The following is a 19,381-nucleotide window of genomic DNA, read 5'->3' on the forward strand; positions in this document are numbered from 1 at the left end:
CAGGTAAGCTCATTAAGAGATTAGCATAACGTCTGATGATTACTCTTCGGGACTGCGAGATCCCAGGTTCAGCTGTGGCGAGAGCTCATGTCGACAGCCCTGACACCCTGAAAAGGCTGCGCATTGTGAATTTGGACAACGCTGACAGACAGTGTTAAGATTAGTGGTGGGCGATATGGCAGAAATATTCCATCAAGCTTTGAAGACATTTCTGCGATTCATGATGTGTGTCAGTGTAAAGGTTTGCTAACAAGCTGCCATCAGAACAGGAGAGTTGCATGGAAAAAAAACTATTTAATAATACTTTTATTTAATGCTTACAAAAATAGATTTATTTAACACTGAAAAGGAGGGAAAACATATTTTTTACTGAATCATTTATTTGTAATATCTTGTATTGTGTATACTGTATAGAAATGTGTATTTATCACAATATCATGACATATTGTCAGCCCTAGTCAGGACAACTGTGTTCTCTTTTTAAAGTAAATTGTGGTGTTGAAAGTGCCTCCTGAACAAATTCTTTGCTATCAAAATGATTTTCTTCGTGTTTAATCTGTTTTTGAAGCTGAGCAGTTGGAAGGAAGGAAAAATCTGCTTTCTTCAGTAGTTCGTGCGCTGAATGTAGCCCGAGGCTGCAAAAACGTCAAGAGACTGGGTAGAGGTGTTTGTGCTGCTGAGATCTGGTTACGAGCTCCTGTGGATATGTAAAATGTGTGTGTGTGTGTGTGTGTGTGTGTGTGTGCACTCACCTGAGCGGGAGAAACACCCGACCTGCCTGAAAACACACACTGTTTGTGCGCCTGGCACAGGCTGTTTAAGGAGAGGAAAAGTCTGTGTTTATCCTCCTAAAATAAAATTTGCTCAAAACAAATAATGAGCAGGGGCTAGCACAGTTACATGCTAGTCTAGGATTTATGCTTCCCATGATGCACCTGGGCTCCTCTTGGCCTTCAAGACTCCCAACATGTATTTATAGCATTCATTATTATTTGGAATCATTTTATGTATCCTGTTGTATGTACAAGTTATATTTTTTATTTATTTATTTATTTTTTAACCTGTTGTTTTACCGGATGACTTCAAGTTAGTTTCTGTAACAATGGGTTTAAGTAGGTTAAATTTACAACCCTGTTGTAGCCCTAGAGCAATTTTCACCCTGATCATCTTAAATACAAAATCCTTGCTATTTCGTTATGTAACATGTATGTAGAGAATAAAACACTTGGGGCATTCTGTTATAGGAAAATAATGATGTGACCCGGCATGAGGCGGAGATGCTGTCACCATCCCAAAGTAGATTATTTTCTCATAACAGTACATCCCAAAGAGGTTTATTCCTCTTATACCACAGCGACTTACCAACAAGGGTCGTTTTCAGTTTATTGAAGTATGACGCATAGTATTTTTTAATTGTCTAATATTGTGAAATGTCTGCAAGAAAAAATAAGCTGCGTTCGAGGAGAAGTAGCAACTTGTAGTTCCCCGCCTACAACTGGTAAAAACCACCGAAACGACCTCAACTTGAAATTGTAACCTGTCAACTTGGGGTAGTCTTCTCAACTAGTCTTCTCAACTTCCTTCCCCGTTTACAGAGTGACGTCAAATCAACATGGCTGCACGCTGTGAATACAGTGTGTATACAGTGTGTATACGTTGTAAAGTCTGCCTTCTCTAGTTTTAAATCAGCTTATAGCAGTATTGGCTTTGGATCAATTAATACACAGACACAGTACCTAGTTAAATCTATAACACTGACCATACTAATCGCTGTTCTGGGAAAGTAATCACCAACATTAGAGTTATCCCGAATGGCTAGCTTGTTGCTAAGGCTACTCGCTATTGTCCACTGGCTAGCTTGTTGCTAACACTACTTGGTATTGTTCACTGTTGTTGCTGTGCTGCAGTTTCAGTCAAAATGTTGCACTGATGTTTGATTTTCACTATAGTAGAACATTACCATTAGCCACCCAGGCCTGTAACTGTAAAAGTGTGGTTAAGTGGCTTTTTATGAGCTTTATGTGCTCTGTCAGACACGCTTTTGTCTAGGTGTCCATGTTTTTGCTTTTGTTTTTTTCTCAACTTCGCATGTCAAATGTGCCAAGGTGGGAAAGGACGTTATTAGAAGCCACAGCTTGCACTGACACCGGAGACATCTTCCATAAAAGAGAAATGCTAAATAAATGTCTTCTTACAGAAAGCTACCATATAGCAATGATTATTCGGTGTTCTTTGCTAAATAACATGGTTTTTAAAACCACTTATTATTAGGTTTAGATTATGCTGAACGTCTGGCATACAAGTTCCTGTGAATGAGTTCAATCCAATGGGATTGATGCAGTCTGATTAGGGAATTTAACAGCAATGTGGTGTTTTTAAAAACAAAACAAAACAAAAAAAACAGTAAGTCATGCTATTACAGCGCAAACATGCAGCTGTCAATCATAACATGCACAGTAAGCTAGCCAGAATGCTTAAGTTAATGTTAATTATACACCTAGTTAGTTATGTTAGACTGAACTGGTTTAATAATATAATCTGACAGAACTAGTTCTCTAACTTGGCACAGTTAACCCACACTGTTGTAGGCAGTGAAACTTGTACACTTCTGCCATGGAGTTTCTGGTGGTTTCACTCTAATAATGAGCTGAGCAGCTATCAGACAACGTCTAACATCTTTCTATATGTTATCATTATCAACCCCAAAACATATTTGAATAACATGCTTGTAGGCTTCACAGACTGGAATCCATCTAGCAGTTAGCCAGCCTTATGAACTATAGCCCATGTAGCAACAGCTTAGTTTATCAGCTATGCCAGATGCCAGCAGTGATGACTTAAAGACTAGACACAAGTCTACTCAGAGTTGAAAGACAATGTGAAACTGCAAGCATAACATATTTCTGAGTGAAACTGCATATTTGAGTAGATGGGACTTTTTTCTTTTATCTATCAGGGTTTGATTGCCTTTGACTGATAAAAAGGAGGGGTAGAGGTGCTAGCCTACAGTCGATCGTGGAGGATTACTCATGTCCCGCAACACCACGGCCACTTTTGGAGACGGATTAAATTCGGCTAATGCAGGAGGTGCGGATGGCAAAAATATTATCCTAGGAGTGAGGACATGTTTATTTGCGTCTGTATGTCCAGCCGGTAGCAGAAGTGCTGACTTGAAATACAAGGTGATCATTTGTGTTTGAATATTACTTTTGACTTAAAATATGAAAGCTCGTCAGAAGATGAAAAGGAAGGAAAGACGCCGGTTTTACCAGAAGCACCTTTAACAGGAATGTACAACTCAATATGTGCTAGCTGGTCAGGTAGCCCACATGCTATAAAGTGAGCGTGGCTTCTTCGGGATCTATTTCCACTAGCAGAGCAAAAATAAACAGAACATTTGACCATATTGTGTCCAAAATGTCACTCAGAAGACAAGTAAGTATTAATTTCTTGTTATAGAACGATATTGTATAAAAGCAATATTGCACTCAAAACCATGTAGTTATACTGATTCCCTATGGCAAATCACAGCCATGCTTATATTCAGCGTAACCGCACTCTTGTTCGTGTGAAATTGCTTAACTGAAATAGTGCGAGTGTCGCGTCTCTGGTAGCACTGTTTACATTCAGCACTACAGTGAGACAGCAACGTCTAACATTTGCGTTTTTCAGTCTTACAATAAAGACATAGTGCTGGGCATCAGCTTGTTTGTTTTCATTAAAAGGTATTTTTCTTACCTTCAGTAGTTTATAAATATGACAAAACTGCTTTTCTTACTAAAAGGAGCTTTGCAAATGTTCTTGCGTATATGATGAACATTTTCGACGTTCATTTTCGGGAGCTCCTGCAGGCACCGGGTGTAAGATAGCGCCATTGCCGAAGTGGCATTTTGGTTGTAATGCGCAAGTGTTTGTGCGAGTAGCCCATACTACTGTTGCATACATGTGCAAAAAAAGTCGCTGCACTTTAGTGGAACATAACAACAAAGAAGAATTTTGTCTCGTAGGTGATTAGAACAGTTGAGTCATGTCTGACCAAGGGCCTGAGTTTACACGGTATCAAAAGATTATTGTAGGAAATAACCAAACAATCAGGGCAAAGACAAAAATCTACATTTTATATATTTTAAATAGTATTTTAATATATATATAATGTACATAGTACTGTTTAGAACTGGCTTGCTGTCTTGTTTTGTTTAAATGATTTGGATTTTTTTTGTTCACGTCAGTTAATTCCAGTGTAACCCTAATTATCATCTTATTATTTCAAATATTTAACCTCTTTCATCAAGACTATTCCGAGGGGAGAGGAGCATCCTGCTTCCACACGTGTTTATCTTCAGACAGTGCTCTTGTTGTGAGGATTGACCACGAGAATGATCAGCTATCCACTGTCCTCCATCACTTGCACAAGATAGAGGGATGTAAACTAAATCACACGTGTGGAGGCTCGAGGCTCAGCTTTCCATCTTATCCATGGTTCCTATTGATCTGTGAGATGCAGGTTAACTCATGAAGAGCTCTGTTTAGTACTCCCAGGCTGTAGCTCCTATTACGTGATGCTGTGCTCAAACCTCTTTTTACGGCCTTATTCTCTGAGGAATCGTCATCTCGCTAATGAAAAGCGAGGAATGAGTTTACAGGCTATTGATCGCCGTGTTGGTTTCTCGTTTGTGTATCGAGGGCATGTATGTGGTGTGCTGCTTCAACAATTATTGGAGTAATAGCATATGGAGAAAAAAAATCACTGTACAGCCCAGGGTCATGGTTTTTAACATGACAAGGCATCATCATCTTACACATTAAATTACATATTCGATTAAGGATTTTTTTCCTAGCCTTTAGTGGTTTATCAGAACACAGCCCTGTTATGCTTGTTTAAAAAGCAGGCTGGAAAAAACATCTTGAAAATATATATCCAGTTACATGTTGAACTTTGAAATAGTGTTTTTTAGATAGTGGGAAAACACTGTACTGCGTAACATTAACTCTCTAACAATTGTCTGAGCCTGGTACTCTTCACCTGGTAAATTTTGCAACTTTTATAGTAACGTTCAAGCATTTCAGAGTTTGGCTACCCCTAAAAGTGAAAAGGGGGAAAACTTAGAGATTTTATTTAAATTCCGCTACAGTGCAGGAGCATTATGGACATTTTGACAACTCTGCAGCACTTGCGCCTGGCTAGCTCAGGTGGTAGAGTATGGGACGCTTGATCACAGGATCATGGGTTTGAGCCCCATGCTACCTCAGCCACTGCGAAATCACACTTGCATTTTTTCCCCCAGACTTGGGTCTGTTCGAGCCCTGAGTTCAGTTGAACTGGATCACTGGTGCTCATGAAAAAAAATGATGGTCTGGGGTGCACTTCAAGCGAACCAGAGCAAGGACCGTTATCAGGTGTGAAAGCTACAATGTATGGTCAAACGTATATGGACACCTGACCATCTCACACACCTATGTGGGTCCTCCCCATATCCAGTAATGAGTAATAGTGTTGAGTAATAGTGCCACTTCAAACATTGTTTAGGAACGGAATTACATTAGTGACAGCAGATAGACACAGTCCATTAAGGGTTAAGCAGTAAATAGCTATCTACATTTTTCACATTTAACTAGCAAGCTACACGATATGGTCAAAAGTATGTGCACATCTGAACATAACGCACATATGTGGTTCTTCCCCAAACTGTTCTCACAAATTTGGAAGCACACAATTGTTTAGAATGTCTTTGTATGCTGTAGCTTTACAATTTCCCTCCACTGGAACGAAGGAGCTGAAACCTGTATCAGCATGACAATGCCCCTGTCCTCAAAGCGAGTTCCATGAAGACATGGTGTGTGAAGGTTGGAGTGGAAGAACTCGAGTGGCCTGCACAGAGCCCTGACCTCAACCCCACTGAACACCTTTGGGATGAACTGAAACCCTGAATGCACCCCAGACTTCCTCACCAACATCAGTGCCTGACATCACTAATGCTCTTGTAGCTGAATGAACACAAATCCCCACAGCCACGCTCCAAACTTTAGTGGAAAGCCTCCCAAGAAGAGTGGAGGTTATTATAACAGCAAAGGGGGACTAAATCTGGAATGGGATGTTCAAAAAGCACACGAGAGTGACAGTCAGGTGTCCACATACTTTTGACCATATAGTGTATCCACACCCAGGGCCAAGTAATGTGATTTGTCACATTACTTCCTGTTTCTACTTTTGTGATGTTGGGGAAATAGTTGTTATGGTTATTGATTATATATATATATATATATATATATATAGAAACCAGACATTCACAGGACTGGAGCACTGTAATTAGCTCACGTTTGTGGTGCGAGCCCTGAGAACACTGTGGACAAAGCACGTCTCGTGTCTGCTTCTTTGCAGTATTCCTGCATGATGCCATGCATCCAAAAATGACATAGCAAAAAAGATTAACCTAGTGCTGGGTGCACAGGTATTCTTCTAATTGAACGCAAATCCGCTATTATCAGCTCCGCCGCCAGACGAGTTCAGAATCGGTTCTGAGTGCAGACTCCTATGTTCAGACCAAGTGTGAAAATGCCCTTAGTGAACAAGCTTTAGATGTATTTATACCAACGAACTCTTCTTACTGCTGTGTTTTTGTTAAACTGGCTCCTTACCCGATGTGATCTTTGTAAGGTGACTACAATATAATATCCAAAACTACAACTGTGTATTTTGTTTTCATGACATATAGTTATATTTCTTAAATTTGATCTGTCAAAGTATGTTATAGGCATAAAACAGAAGTTTTGGCTAAAACCTGATTTTTTTGGGGTCTTGTTTGGCTTTTTGCCAGAATTCAGACCACCACATAAAACCTACTGCTCACCCACTTGGCTTATGTGGTGAAATTAACAATCTGTTGTGTATTTCTGAGAGCAGTTTCTAGGTCATAGGTTGAAAAATGCTTTTTGTTTCATTTTGGTCTGAGCACTTGTGGTGATATAAAGTATCAAAGCATGTGTCCCAAGAGGATATTATCTATCATTTGCCTGTATTGTTTCACTACCTATATCCTTAAGGTTCTAGGAAAGAGCGATATAAATTGCACACCAATAAAGCAGCTTTTTAGTTTTGGAAAATGAGAGAAAAGTGCAAGTAGTACATTTTACATACATTCTTCTTAGATTGGTTTAGCCTTGGCAGAGCTCAGTATTGAATCACTAACACAGCTGAAGTGGTGCCATTTACTGAAGACTGTAATACAATATAATATCCAAATCACTCAATTAACACAACTCTGTTATGGTTATTAATGTTCCCACAGTGCTCATCACAATCTGAATTTGTTTTTATTACTGTCCCTGAACTGCCACACTGAGAGTATATTACTAGCCTGTATTTGTTGAGTGTGGCTCAGTGGCACATAGAGTAGTGTTGCTGCCTCATGGCTCCAGGTCAGTCCTGAGCTCATGTTACTGCCTGTTTGGGGTTTTACATGTTCTCCGTGTGTCTGCTTGGGTTTCCTCCAGCTTCTTCAGTTTCCTCCCACCTCCCAAAAATATGCCAGTAAGTGGACTGATGACTCTAAATTGCCCCTAGGTGCCTCTAGTTTGTGAATGTGTGTGCTCATGGTGTCCTGCAGTGGACCCAAGATGTATTCCCACCTTGTGACCACTGTGACCCTAACCAAGATAAAGCGCTTACTGAAGATGAATAAATGAATAAATGTATTTCCAATGCTTAATACTGTTAACGTTCCACTTTGACAAACTAAAACACATTACATAAAAAAACAATTCCAAATATAATGTGAAAAAGTACAAAAGGCCATATATATTTCATTGATGGATCCCATGCATCCATAAAATGACGCAGATGTGAGAACGTTCTTGTAGAGATTGCAACACCAATGCAGCTTATGCTGGCTTTCACAAGTTCATATTAAACACTGCAGCTTGACTTCATGGCCAGCGGGAATGGATTAATAATCTTCATATGGCCTTTGACAGATTTATTCACAGTTCTTAAAAACTTGTTAATTAGTTATTGAGCTGTTCAAAATGTTCATTGTGAAACTACCTGTGGATCCAAGTTAGGAAACCCTGCGTTTGAGCACCAAAAATGAACCCCATGTTCAGAGTTTATGAATCACCGATTGTAGTGAATTTCACTGTGCATCTGTTACAGTGGGTTTGTAAGTGAGGCCTCTGGTCTCCTCCATTGCCACAGCTACGTGTATGAAAATTTAGTGTACCAATGACAAATTAAATCATCAAGAAGTGTGACTATCTCTATAAAAGCTCAACTTTTGGCAGTTTTGTGTTCTGGAGCTCTTAGGTGTGTGTCTACATCATGTCAAGAAGAAAGGACACCAGCCATGACCTCAGAGTAGCAATTGTTGCTGCTCATCAATCTGGGAAGGGTTATAAGGCCATCTCCAATCAATTTAAAATTCACCATTCTGTAGTGAGAAGGATTCTTTTTTTTTTTACAAATGGAGAGTCTTCAAGTCTTCCCAGAAGTGGACGTCCCAGCAAATTCAGTCCAAGCACAGAACGTTTAATGTGGGACCATCTGTCCAGCAGCTTAAGCTGGGCTGAAATTGGGCTGTGGAACAGGACAAAGATCCCCAGCACACCAGCAAATTGACATTTGAATGGCTAAAGAAGAGAAAAATGAAGGTGCTGGAATGGCCAAGTCAAAGTCCAAAGCTCAACCCCATTGAGATGCTGTGGTGGGATCTTAAGAGAGCTGTGCATAAATTAATGCTCTCAAGCATCAATGAACTGAAGCAATGTTGCAAAGAATGTAGTGGACTAAAATTTCTCCAAAACGATTTGATAGATTGACAAACACCTACAGAAAGTGTTTACTTCAAGTTATTGTTGCTAAAGGCGGTGCTACATGTTACTGATTTATAAGCTGTACTTATTTTTTTTCCCTCCTGGTTTCTGAATGTTGGCTTACTTTTTTGGGAAAAAAATGACTACATATTGAAATCTGTTGTGGTTTTTTTTTGTTGTCATCTGAGGTTATTTGTTTGTTTATAGAAGTTGGTGAAGACCACACAATTGTTATTTACCCTGATAAATAAAAACATAGAACTGAAGCAGGGTGTACTTTCTTTTTCCCATTTCTGAACATGTATATACATGCCTTCATACACAAAAACATAACAGTGTGGTGCATTTTTAAAACTCTTTCACTGAGGAATAACACTATTGAGATTCAGAACAGTGCGAAGCTGTAAGTAGGTCAAGGGAGCATGGGCCTCATTCTGTAGCCGAACCCACAGACTGCCATCATTGATTGTAAAGCATTCCACAACACACTGGTGTGCCAGTACGCTTTAGCAGCAGGGCCGAGCACATTGTGTTTCAAGAATGGAGCCAAAGGGCAAAAAGTGTCCTTTTCCATTACGATGAAACCAAAAACGTCCTGGTGAGGATGCAGGTCATGTGAGGTCACAGACAGTTCATATGTGTGACTGTGCATGAACACGACAATTTGTCTGGCGCCCCTGTGCTGTGCTGTGTGTGTGTGTGTGGCTCAGCCATATTACAACAATGCAGTGCGAAGGATTCTGCATGACTTTTATTTGAACTGCTCACTGCACCATACAGCAGATTAGAAGCATGACAGATTTTGCAAGATGAGAAGGCCTGAGCTCCACAGGAAGAGGAGGCCGGAGATGTGAGAGATTTGTACACGGATGGATAACTGCGCCAAAGGTTAATCCAAAATAAATACAGCTACCAGTATTGTTCTGCGGATCGTCATGACTGTAAATATCATTGTGCCTCCTGGAACACATTAGTGTAATAGAATCACCCCTTGTAGGTTCTGAATCAAATTTAGCATGAAACTAACTTTTCAGATTGAACCATGGTTTTTATTTCTGGAAACACTGGATTTCGTTGGAACTCTTATTTTAAAGCTTGGAGAAGGTTTCATCAGTGTAATTATAGTCTCAGCCCTCAGAGTGTCTGATGGTTTTTTTCTTTCCACTTCTCTGGCTGCAAGCTTTAGAACCTTGAAGGTTGCAATCTGATTGGCTCTCCACGCTTCCTTCCTTGTAGATATACTCTGCTGATCAATGAAAAAAAAAAAAATCAAACACTAACACAGTGAGCTTTTCAGAGCAAGTTGTAGTCACTAAATAAAAAAGAAAGGCAACAGCTCACAGCTCCAGGGTTCAATCCTGAGCTTGGGTTATTGTCTGTGTTTAGTTTCTTTGCACATTCTCTCCGCCTCTGTTCCTCCCACCTCTAGAAAACTAAACTGCCGCTAGGCGTGAATGTGAATGTGTATGTGCGTGTGTGTGCATGGTGCAACTGTGATGGACTGATGTCATATCCAGGGTGTATTCCTACCTCACACCAGGTGTTCCCGGCATATGCTCCGGATGAATGAAGATGAATGAAGTGAGTGGAAAAACGTTCACGGGATTATAAAGAATTTTCTGTGAAACAGTGGCATGTAAGCAGGATTTCCTTTCAGGTTTACCTACAGGCTCTGGGAAAAGATCAATCGAATTGCCTGTTTGTGTAAAACTTGGGTGCTTTAGTGAAGAAAGTCTAGCTTTTGAGTGGAAGGGTGTGTGTAATCCATGAGTAACTGATTGTGCTGGATTTATCTGGTCTTGTTAGACACATAGTGTTTCCTGAATCATTAGGTATTTTCAGCAAGACTAAACGTCTAATGTTTTTTTTTTTACTTTTCTTTCCTTTTCAGTCTGCTACAGCCCTAGTAGATTTGTGTTTATTTACACACCTTACGCCACGTGCTGCCTTCTGAGTCATCACACACGTGTTACCTTGTGCACATGTTTAAAGTGTAGACACTTGGCCTTTTGTGCCTGGCGTGTGGGCATGGCTATGGAAGAGGAAGACCCTTATCTCTTATCACTGTGTACTGTTTGCCGTACATGTCTGATTGTCTCGTTTGTGTTTTGTCTACAGTTTGATGCAGCTGCCGAATAACTGAGTGTACCTTTCAATCCTTCCATGCTTATATAGCATTGAACCATGTTTTGATATTCTATATAAGGAGATGTTTTTAAATGTTATCCTGGGCTTCTGGAGAATGTGAAATGGACTTTTAATTTAGTGTACACATTCTGAGCTGCGTGTGTTTGTGTGTTTTTGTGTTGCAGACTCTGGCTGGAGCGTAATGAGCTCACGCTTCCGGTTGCCTGCTGGCAGATCCTACAATGTCCGGGCGTCGGAGCTGGCACGTGACAGGCAGCACACCGAAGTGCTCTGCAACATCATTCTGTTGGACAACACCGTCCAGCCTTTTAAGGTTAACGTAAGTAACATTTTGTCTCTTCCCAGTAAATGTTCACGAAGCTAGCGCATCAGTCTAAAAACACAAATAGAATTCCAGGTGCCTTCTCTTAGCTTTTAATAGACAAACATTGCCAGTTACCAAGACAACATCCACAAGCCCTGTTTTTCTGACTTGAGGACAGTCGTGGCCAAGTTGTGCTCAGAGGCGTGTTTTGTTCCTAACATTCCTGCTGAATGAGAAGCTTCCCTTGGGGTTCCTCTGAATCAAGTGCGTACTTGCGCTCATGCACCGTGCAGCAGTGGTCTCTAATCTAGAACACTAAATCACAGTGCAGTCACAGGACATGCTGATTGCAACATCACTGTGTTTATTCTCATGACCATGCAGAAGCAGCATGATGACTGTTTGGCCAAATAAATGGTTTCTTTTCCTTTAAGAAGTAATCTAAAGGGTCATGGTTATGAATCATCTGTGAAAGAATTTCCGCATTTATTTGTCTCCAATCACTGTCACCTGTCACGCCCTCATGATTCGGAAATGAGTAAATATTGAGAAATGCCTGCATTTGCTTTGACGGAAACATTTTATGGTGAATGCACAAGTCGCTTTTGTAGTAGAGATGGCATGATATCACTTTATCTTTTCCATTACTGATACTGAAAACTTGAGTATCAGCCGACACCGATACTTATCTGAAATATGTATCAATCTTTTAATAAAATTGTGCGTAAATGTTTGCGTAAGCCAAACCGGATTAAAATCATCCACTGGCTTTACAAATGTTTCACCGAAACACTGATTTTCTTTGTACATCTCGATCACCCTTAAATGAATCTTGTCAGCTGAGGCATTTATGTATGGCTTACAGCTATGCGCTGTCAGTCTGTCCTCTGTCTACAGGGCAGCATTTCTTTTGTCATAACTGAATGATTACTTTTATTTGTCTTAATTTACTGGCTTGTGTTGGCTTGCTTTCTTTTTTTCACCTTCTATAATTAATGCCAATTATATAAAATGACTGTTCAGACAAAATGGTACTCTTAACCCCTGACCTAGCATTCACATAGTGAACTAGCATGAGGATGTGTTTTTATAGAGACTCCAAAGCTCTTCTGTAATTGGCTCTGGATAAGAGTGTCTACTAAATGCTGGAAATGTGATAAAAATAAGCTATTTAAATTTTACAGTATATTCCAGATATAAAAGCGCAGTAATTCATGCAAATTATATGATTCGATCAAATCGTGGTTTACATTAGTCAGTGTTCTTATGCATAAATTTACACACTGAGGAGCGCGATTAGGATTACGAACGATTTACTGAATATACAGGATTTTCATGAACACCAAATTTCTTGTGTAAACGCTCATATGAACGTTTTACAAATAAATCCCTTTGTATCCAGCTTGATAAATGAGGCTTATTATTATTTTTTAAACTACTAAGCTTTAAATTGTGTATTTTAACTGAAGCACACTTAAACTATCTCACACAAAAGTCACTTGCGGTGTAAATATAATAAATTTAATAAAGTATAAATATTTAAAAAATCAGTGTGAACAAAAGAAAAAGCAGTCATGTAAACATTTCCATTTAAAAAAAAAACCTCTTTTGCAAATCCAATTGAAATCTTACAGGATCTAATATCCAAAATATTTTCTCTGATGTCTACTTTACCATTTTTTTTTTTTTTTTTTTTTTTTTTTTGCTGCTATCGTGCCATCTCACCTTTGTAGCTTTGCAAAACTGTGATATTGCATTAGTATCGAGGACCCAGTTCTCAAGAATAAAGCCTCTTCTTCTGTGCATGTTCTCCTCACACACACACACTTCTTTGGTTTGTTCCCAGAGTGTCACATTCAGGTGCTCAGATTTGCTGTGGTTTTTTTGCCAAACCTCTCCAGGGTGTAGACATCTCAACATCAGGTCCTCGATGAGCGAAATATAAAGACGGAAACACAAAGACTAATAGTTTAGAGAAGGCGAGGAGCGGAAAATCTTAGAAGAGAGGAAAATCTGATGTACACGAACAGGAAGACGGTTACTGGTGTTGCAGAAGTTGCCGTTCTAGGCAGTGTTGACGTTAGCAGAGAGGCTGCTGTAAATATTTCTAATCTGTTTGTCTGTACGGGTGTGTGTTATGACTGGAATGATGAAAGGAGCCAGAAAATCCAAGCATACCTATAAACAGGAGAAATAGGTGACATGTTTTTGTAAGTAGCACAGACTACACAGTTGTCCCAGGGTGCTGAGAGAATTTTGCCCTAGTTCACTCAAAAGTCATGTCCTCTATAATGAATTATACAGAATGAAGAGTGACACTAAGAAAGATTCAGTTTTGTTTCCAGGATTTTACAGGAATATTTTTTGCAAGAAAAAATGTACAAGCACAAATTTGATAAACACTTTCAATTTAATTTAATTCATTAATTTGGGCAGTTGACATAAAGCATTAATGGGATAAATAGTCAATCCAACTTAGCCTGACAAGCGGCCAAAAAACAGGAGTTGATCAATCTAGTGGCTTTGCTTGCTGATAATTTGTATGACTTGATTAAATTCATTAATACACGTTTTTGCCTTCCTGTTGTTATATCTTTGAACTTGCCTCTGTGGTTGCATTAGTAGCTGTTACTCGTAAATTCTTTCTATTTTTCCAACGTGGCAGCTGGTACATCAGACCAAGCTGGATTTTTGAGTAGGAAGTGTTAATCTGTTAACATTTCCCGAGTCCCGAGTCGCAATCTGATGTCTGGCCAGAATCTTACAGCAAATGAGTTTGTTAGCTGTGTTATCTGGTTAAAGCATTTTCACTTTTTGCAGTCTCAGTACCGGAATCCATTGCATTTGCTAACCTTGCCTAAAAATCTTGGTTGCTACAGAAGCAAAGACAAACGTACGATGTGTGTGATGTGATGTGTAACCTGAGATAGATATTAAACCAGCAGTACCACAGATAGCATGAACGTGCTCTTTTTCACGTGTGGTGCACACCAAATTCTGATCAGTTCAGCTTGATGAAATTCAGTTTGATTTTTTGCTTCTGCTCAGCTTCTTTGGCATGAAATACAGGAATTAGCAAAAAAATAAAGATACACCAGTTGCGCTTGCATTGCGAAAAGGACTTGAATGACTACCTGCAGGAAATGCAGGAAAAGAACTCTGACAGTATTAAAGCTTAAAAAATGTTGTTGGAAACATTCCTTTGAGATTCTGGTCCATGTTGATATGATTGCATCACGCAGTTCCTGCAGATCTTTCAGGTGCACTTTCATGCTGTGAATCTCCCGTTCTACCACATCCCAAAGGTCTTCTACTGGATTCAGATCCGGTGACTGGGAAGGCCACTGAAGAACACTGAACTCATTGTCATGTTCATGAAACCAGTTTGAGACGACTTTTGCTTTGTGACATGGTGCATTATCATGCTGGAAGTAGCCATTAGAAGATGGTAAATTGTGGCCACGAAAGGATGCACATGGTCAGCAACAATACTCAGATAGTCAGTGGCATTCAAGCGATGATTGATGATTGATTGGTATTAACAGACCCAAAGTGTGTCAAGAAAACATTCCCCACACCATTACACCACCCCCACCAGCCTGGACTGTTGACACAAGACAGGTTGGGTCCATGGATTCGTGCTGTTGGTGCCAAATTCTGACCCTACTATCTGTGTGCCTCAGCAGACATCGAGATTCCTCAGACCAGGCTACGTTTTTCCAGTCTTCAACTGTCCAGTTTTGGTGAGCCTGTGCCCACTGCAGCCTCAGCTTTCTGCTCTTGGCTGATAGAAGAGGAACCCGACGTGGTCTTCTGCTGTTGTAGCCCATCTGCTTCAAGGTTCGACGTGTTGTGCATTCTGAGATGCTTTTCTGCTCACCACAATTGTACAGAGACTTGTTATCTGAGTTACTGTAGCCTTTCTGTCAGCTCAGACCAGTCTGCCCGTTCTCTTCTGACCTCGCTTATCTACAAGGCGTTTGCATCCACAGAGCTGCTGCTCACTGGATATTTTTTCTTTATTGCACCATTCTGAGTAAACTCTAGAGATGGTGTGCATGAAAATTCCAGGAGATCAGCAGTTATAGAAATACACAAACCAGCCTGTCTGGCACCAACAATCATGCCATGGTTATCATTATCACTGAGATAAAATTTTCTCCATTCTGATAGCTGATGTGAACATTACCCAAAGCTGCTGGCCCGTATCCGCATGATTTTATGCATTGCACTGCATGATCGAGTAGGTGTACAAGTGTTCCTAATAAGGTTCACAGTGAGTGTGTGTGTGTGTGTGTGTGTGCCAAATGTGTTACATCAAGGTGGCCCACCTGCTGGTGAAGTCGAATAGTCTTCGTTTCAGTCTGCTGTGTGGAGTTTCTTTCCTGCATGACTCCTGTTCGACTCCTCCCATAGGCTTTGAGATGATTTCTGGACAAGCTGCCTCCTGTCCTCGCACATTTCTGTCATTCCGGTGTGCAGGCCTGCACTCCTGTTTCCTCACAGCACACGACACCCATCTATCTCTCTCCGTTCCCTCTGCACGCACTGCCTGACACTGTCACACCGCACCAAGTCACAGTGCTGCAGCTGCTTAGCGTGCTTCACTGTCAGCTTTTATCCTCAGGCTGAGAGGGAGTTAGTGCTGTTTGTGGTCTGGTTGCATTACATTTCACACACACACACACACACACACACACAGACTTTCATTATTTATCTTCTGTCTCTTCTATTTAGTTGACGATGAGGTATTAGCCATAGCACAGCAGTTGAAGATTGGTCAGAAGGTGTTAATTTGTTTTCTATAACAGCATAGCTATGTGACAAATCACAAAAAAATGCACATAAAAATGTTAGTTGTCAAAGAAAAATGTATAATCTTTGATTTGGTGAAGCATTCTGTTATTTGTTCCGTTAACATTGATGGAAGGGTCTCAGCGCTTTTGAAACAGTATGTTTTCCAGAACGGCACAGAGGATTTTGTGCTTTCCGGTTTCTCCTTAACACAAAAAGCTGCATTTTTTTTTTTAAATCTTATTAACTTCAAGAGAGGAAAAAAAGAGAGGTTGTTAAGGGAACAGTTGATTATATCTGCTGCATTGTAGACTGCCTGGCCAAAAAAAAAAGGTCACTGTTTGGATTGAAATAAGCAAATACTTAAGAGTCTATGATTGGATCATTATTTCAGTGATTAATATGTTTCTTCTGGCAACAATTCTTCTAACCCTAACTGATGCAGCGTGTAGCTTCTCATTTCTTAAACAACCATGTCGGAAGATCCCGTGGTCGTGGAAACAACGTTACTGTGTTTCAGAAGGGGCAAATTACTGGCCTGCATCAAGCAAAGTAAACACTTTTGTGCCTACTGTACGAGCTGCTGGAGGGATTGTTATAATCTGGGGTGGCTTCAGTTGGTCAGATCTCAGCTCAGCAGCATTATGTGACAAAACAATGAAGTCAGCTGAGTTTCTGAATATACTGAATGACCAGGTTATCCCATCAATGTGTTTTTTTTTTTCTTCTCTGATGGCACAGACGTATTCCAGGATGACAATGCCAAGATTCATCAGACTCAGACTGTGAAAGAGTGGTTCAGGGTGGTTCAGGGTCCTGACCTTAACCCCATTGAAAGTCTTTGGGATGTGCAGGAGAAGACAATACAAGATCTCGGCCAAAAATTAATTCAACCCTGGATTGAAATAAATCTAGTGATGCTGCATAAGTTTGTAGAAACAATGCCACGACAAATTCACGCCATAATCAAAGCTAAAGGGCGGTGCAACAAAAATAGAGTGAGCGACTTTTTTTTTTTTTTTGACCAGGCAGTGTGCATGAGAACAGGAACTATTGTAACTAATGTAGCTATACACAGTTTCTCCCCCGTTTGGTCAGTTCTCACCCAAGGAGTGAAGGCTAACACGTGCTTCCCCTGAGAATTGCTGTGTCTTTTCAAACTGCTGCTTATGCTGTCACAGGACAGCGTAACACACTCGGAGGAAAATGCTCTCAACACTCTTCCACATACATGAGCTCATAGACGCCCATGGCAAGGGTGACCGTGACTGACAGGGGAGAGAGAGAGAGTAATGCCTTCACTCCCACCCAGACGGCACGGACATTTTGGTCCCTTGATGATTGTGGCATCGTCAGGATTCGAACTTGTGATCTGCTGGAGATTGGGCCTTTCTTTTGCACCACCAATTTGTTTGATTCCTTACTTAATCCCGGAGCAGATCATCTTCTCCTGCATGAGGTTCAGGTTTTTATGTGTTTGACTTCCTTTTCAGCAAGTATATCTCTTTAAGCCACATCCACAACATTCTCCTCCCGTGTGTGTGTGTGTGTGTGAGAGAGAAAGAGAGAGAGAGAGAGAGAGACTTATTTCTGTGCCCTGTTTTTCCTTCTCCTCGACTCCTGTAAATAAAACATGATTTAAATCTCGCTGTGCCTGAGGAGTGTACTTCTGTTGAACGCTTGTTAGTGTGCCAGAAAAACAGCCCAGCAGTACAGTAAGGCCTGCTTTTAGAGAGCCATCACACATTCTTTAGGAGCTCCACAGTGCATTCCTGCCACCTCAAGCACAGCTATGGCTGAAAACACACACACACACACACACACACACTCAGAATTCTGCAGAAGGCCTGTACTTCCAGTTCAGCACACCACTGGTGTTGAAGTGTGTATTTTTGGGGAAGCTGTGGGTAAGGAAGGAAACCCAGATGCTAAGCATGCTCAAATTTCTCTCCCCCCTCCTGAAAATGAACGATAAAGCAGTGACTAATGCCTGATAAATGCCTTCCTTCCTTTTTAGATGCTGAAAAATTCTGCCTTGTATTTTGTTTTAAACTTGGCTATCTTCAGCAGAAAAACGGGGCCCTGATAAAGGAACGTGGATAAGCTTTAAGTGTTTTCAAATTGCTTTAGATTGACTAATTTTGATTAAATTAACACAGATTGGTGTTAATTGAAATGACTGAATTTGTCATTTGTGCCAAAAAGTAGCTGTTTTTTTTTTTTTTTTTTTGTATCTCCGAGGTTGAAATAACACTGAGGTTATCTATAGTTTATCTTCTTAATTACTGCATTTGAATGCAGAGCCAAAATCACCATCAGTGTTCTCTGTGTGTTTGGTGTAGATGCCAAATAAAAGTATAATATTAACATATTAATATTAAATTAATTAATATTAAATTAATATTAAAATAAAATCCGCTTTTACTTTAACCCGTGTTTTAGGCTTGACAATATTTTCAGCTGCAAGACAAATCACAGGTTTATATTAATGAGCTCATTCAGTAATACATTGTAGAATGTTTCTGTAGTAACAACTCCTTCACCTGGTGGGTGCTGCATGTAAGACCACTAATACAAGGACTAAAAAAGTGTTCTTATTTAACAACAACAAAAAAAAAAGCTTTCTGTATGGAGATGTCTATTTATACTTTGTGCTTGAGTGCGCATCAGGCTGTTTTTACTCTTGCGCGGGTGGTAATTGAAGATCATGAAACAAAGGGAAGAGCACAGCTGATGTGAACACTATTTAATAATAGCATTCTTTCATTTTCGTAATTTTCCTCCAGAAGGAAGAGAGCACTACTTGATCTTTTGTTTTCTGTGATCACGCTTTTATGCATCTCATTAAAGTTCACCTCGATTAACTTTTTTTTCTTCCTGCCATTTGGTCTAATCGCCTCAGGCTTATTATAATCTGAGCAAGCGGGCTGTGGGTGTCAAGTTAAATCGCTCAGTCTTTTTTCTGTCTTTTCAAAAGTCTAGTTTATGGGTTTATTTGTATGTTTAGTGATGTATTTCTTTTTAAACAACAGTGCGGTTGAATTCTTGACTCTGATTGGTCAGAAGGTGTGCATTATTTTTGTATAACAGCATGACTCGGGCAGTAGTTCTGGCTGAAACATGAACGATAGGTTAATATTAAAGTGCTCGTCCTGATACGTTATTGTTTCTATAGTAACAGTTGATTCACTGGGATTTATACAGTGGACACTTCACATAATCCAAGAATAATAATAACCGTTTTTTAAAAAGCATGTTTAACAAAGTGCCTTGTATAGAGAATAAAGAATAATTGTTAAGAAGAATGTTGATCACAGCTGTAACAAAGGT

At 40.0% G+C, this 19,381-nt stretch overlaps 1 protein-coding gene across 3 annotated transcripts in view; it reads left to right on the forward strand.

Annotated features, from left to right (window-relative positions):
• ptpn4a (protein tyrosine phosphatase non-receptor type 4a) overlaps positions 1-19,381 on the forward strand; it is a 65,061-nt gene that overhangs the window by 12,865 nt on the left and 32,815 nt on the right. For all 3 annotated transcript variants that reach the window (XM_026928205.3, XM_026928204.3, XM_034304522.2), the window contains one exon: positions 11,118-11,272. In XM_026928205.3, the coding sequence (XP_026784006.1) occupies positions 11,135-11,272 (138 nt within the window). In that variant the 5' untranslated portion in view covers positions 11,118-11,134. The remainder of the gene's footprint in view (positions 1-11,117; positions 11,273-19,381) is intronic.

Source organism: Pangasianodon hypophthalmus, chromosome 5 (genome assembly GCF_027358585.1).
Source record: "Pangasianodon hypophthalmus isolate fPanHyp1 chromosome 5, fPanHyp1.pri, whole genome shotgun sequence".
In the NCBI taxonomy this organism is placed as follows: Eukaryota; Metazoa; Chordata; class Actinopteri; order Siluriformes; family Pangasiidae; genus Pangasianodon; species Pangasianodon hypophthalmus.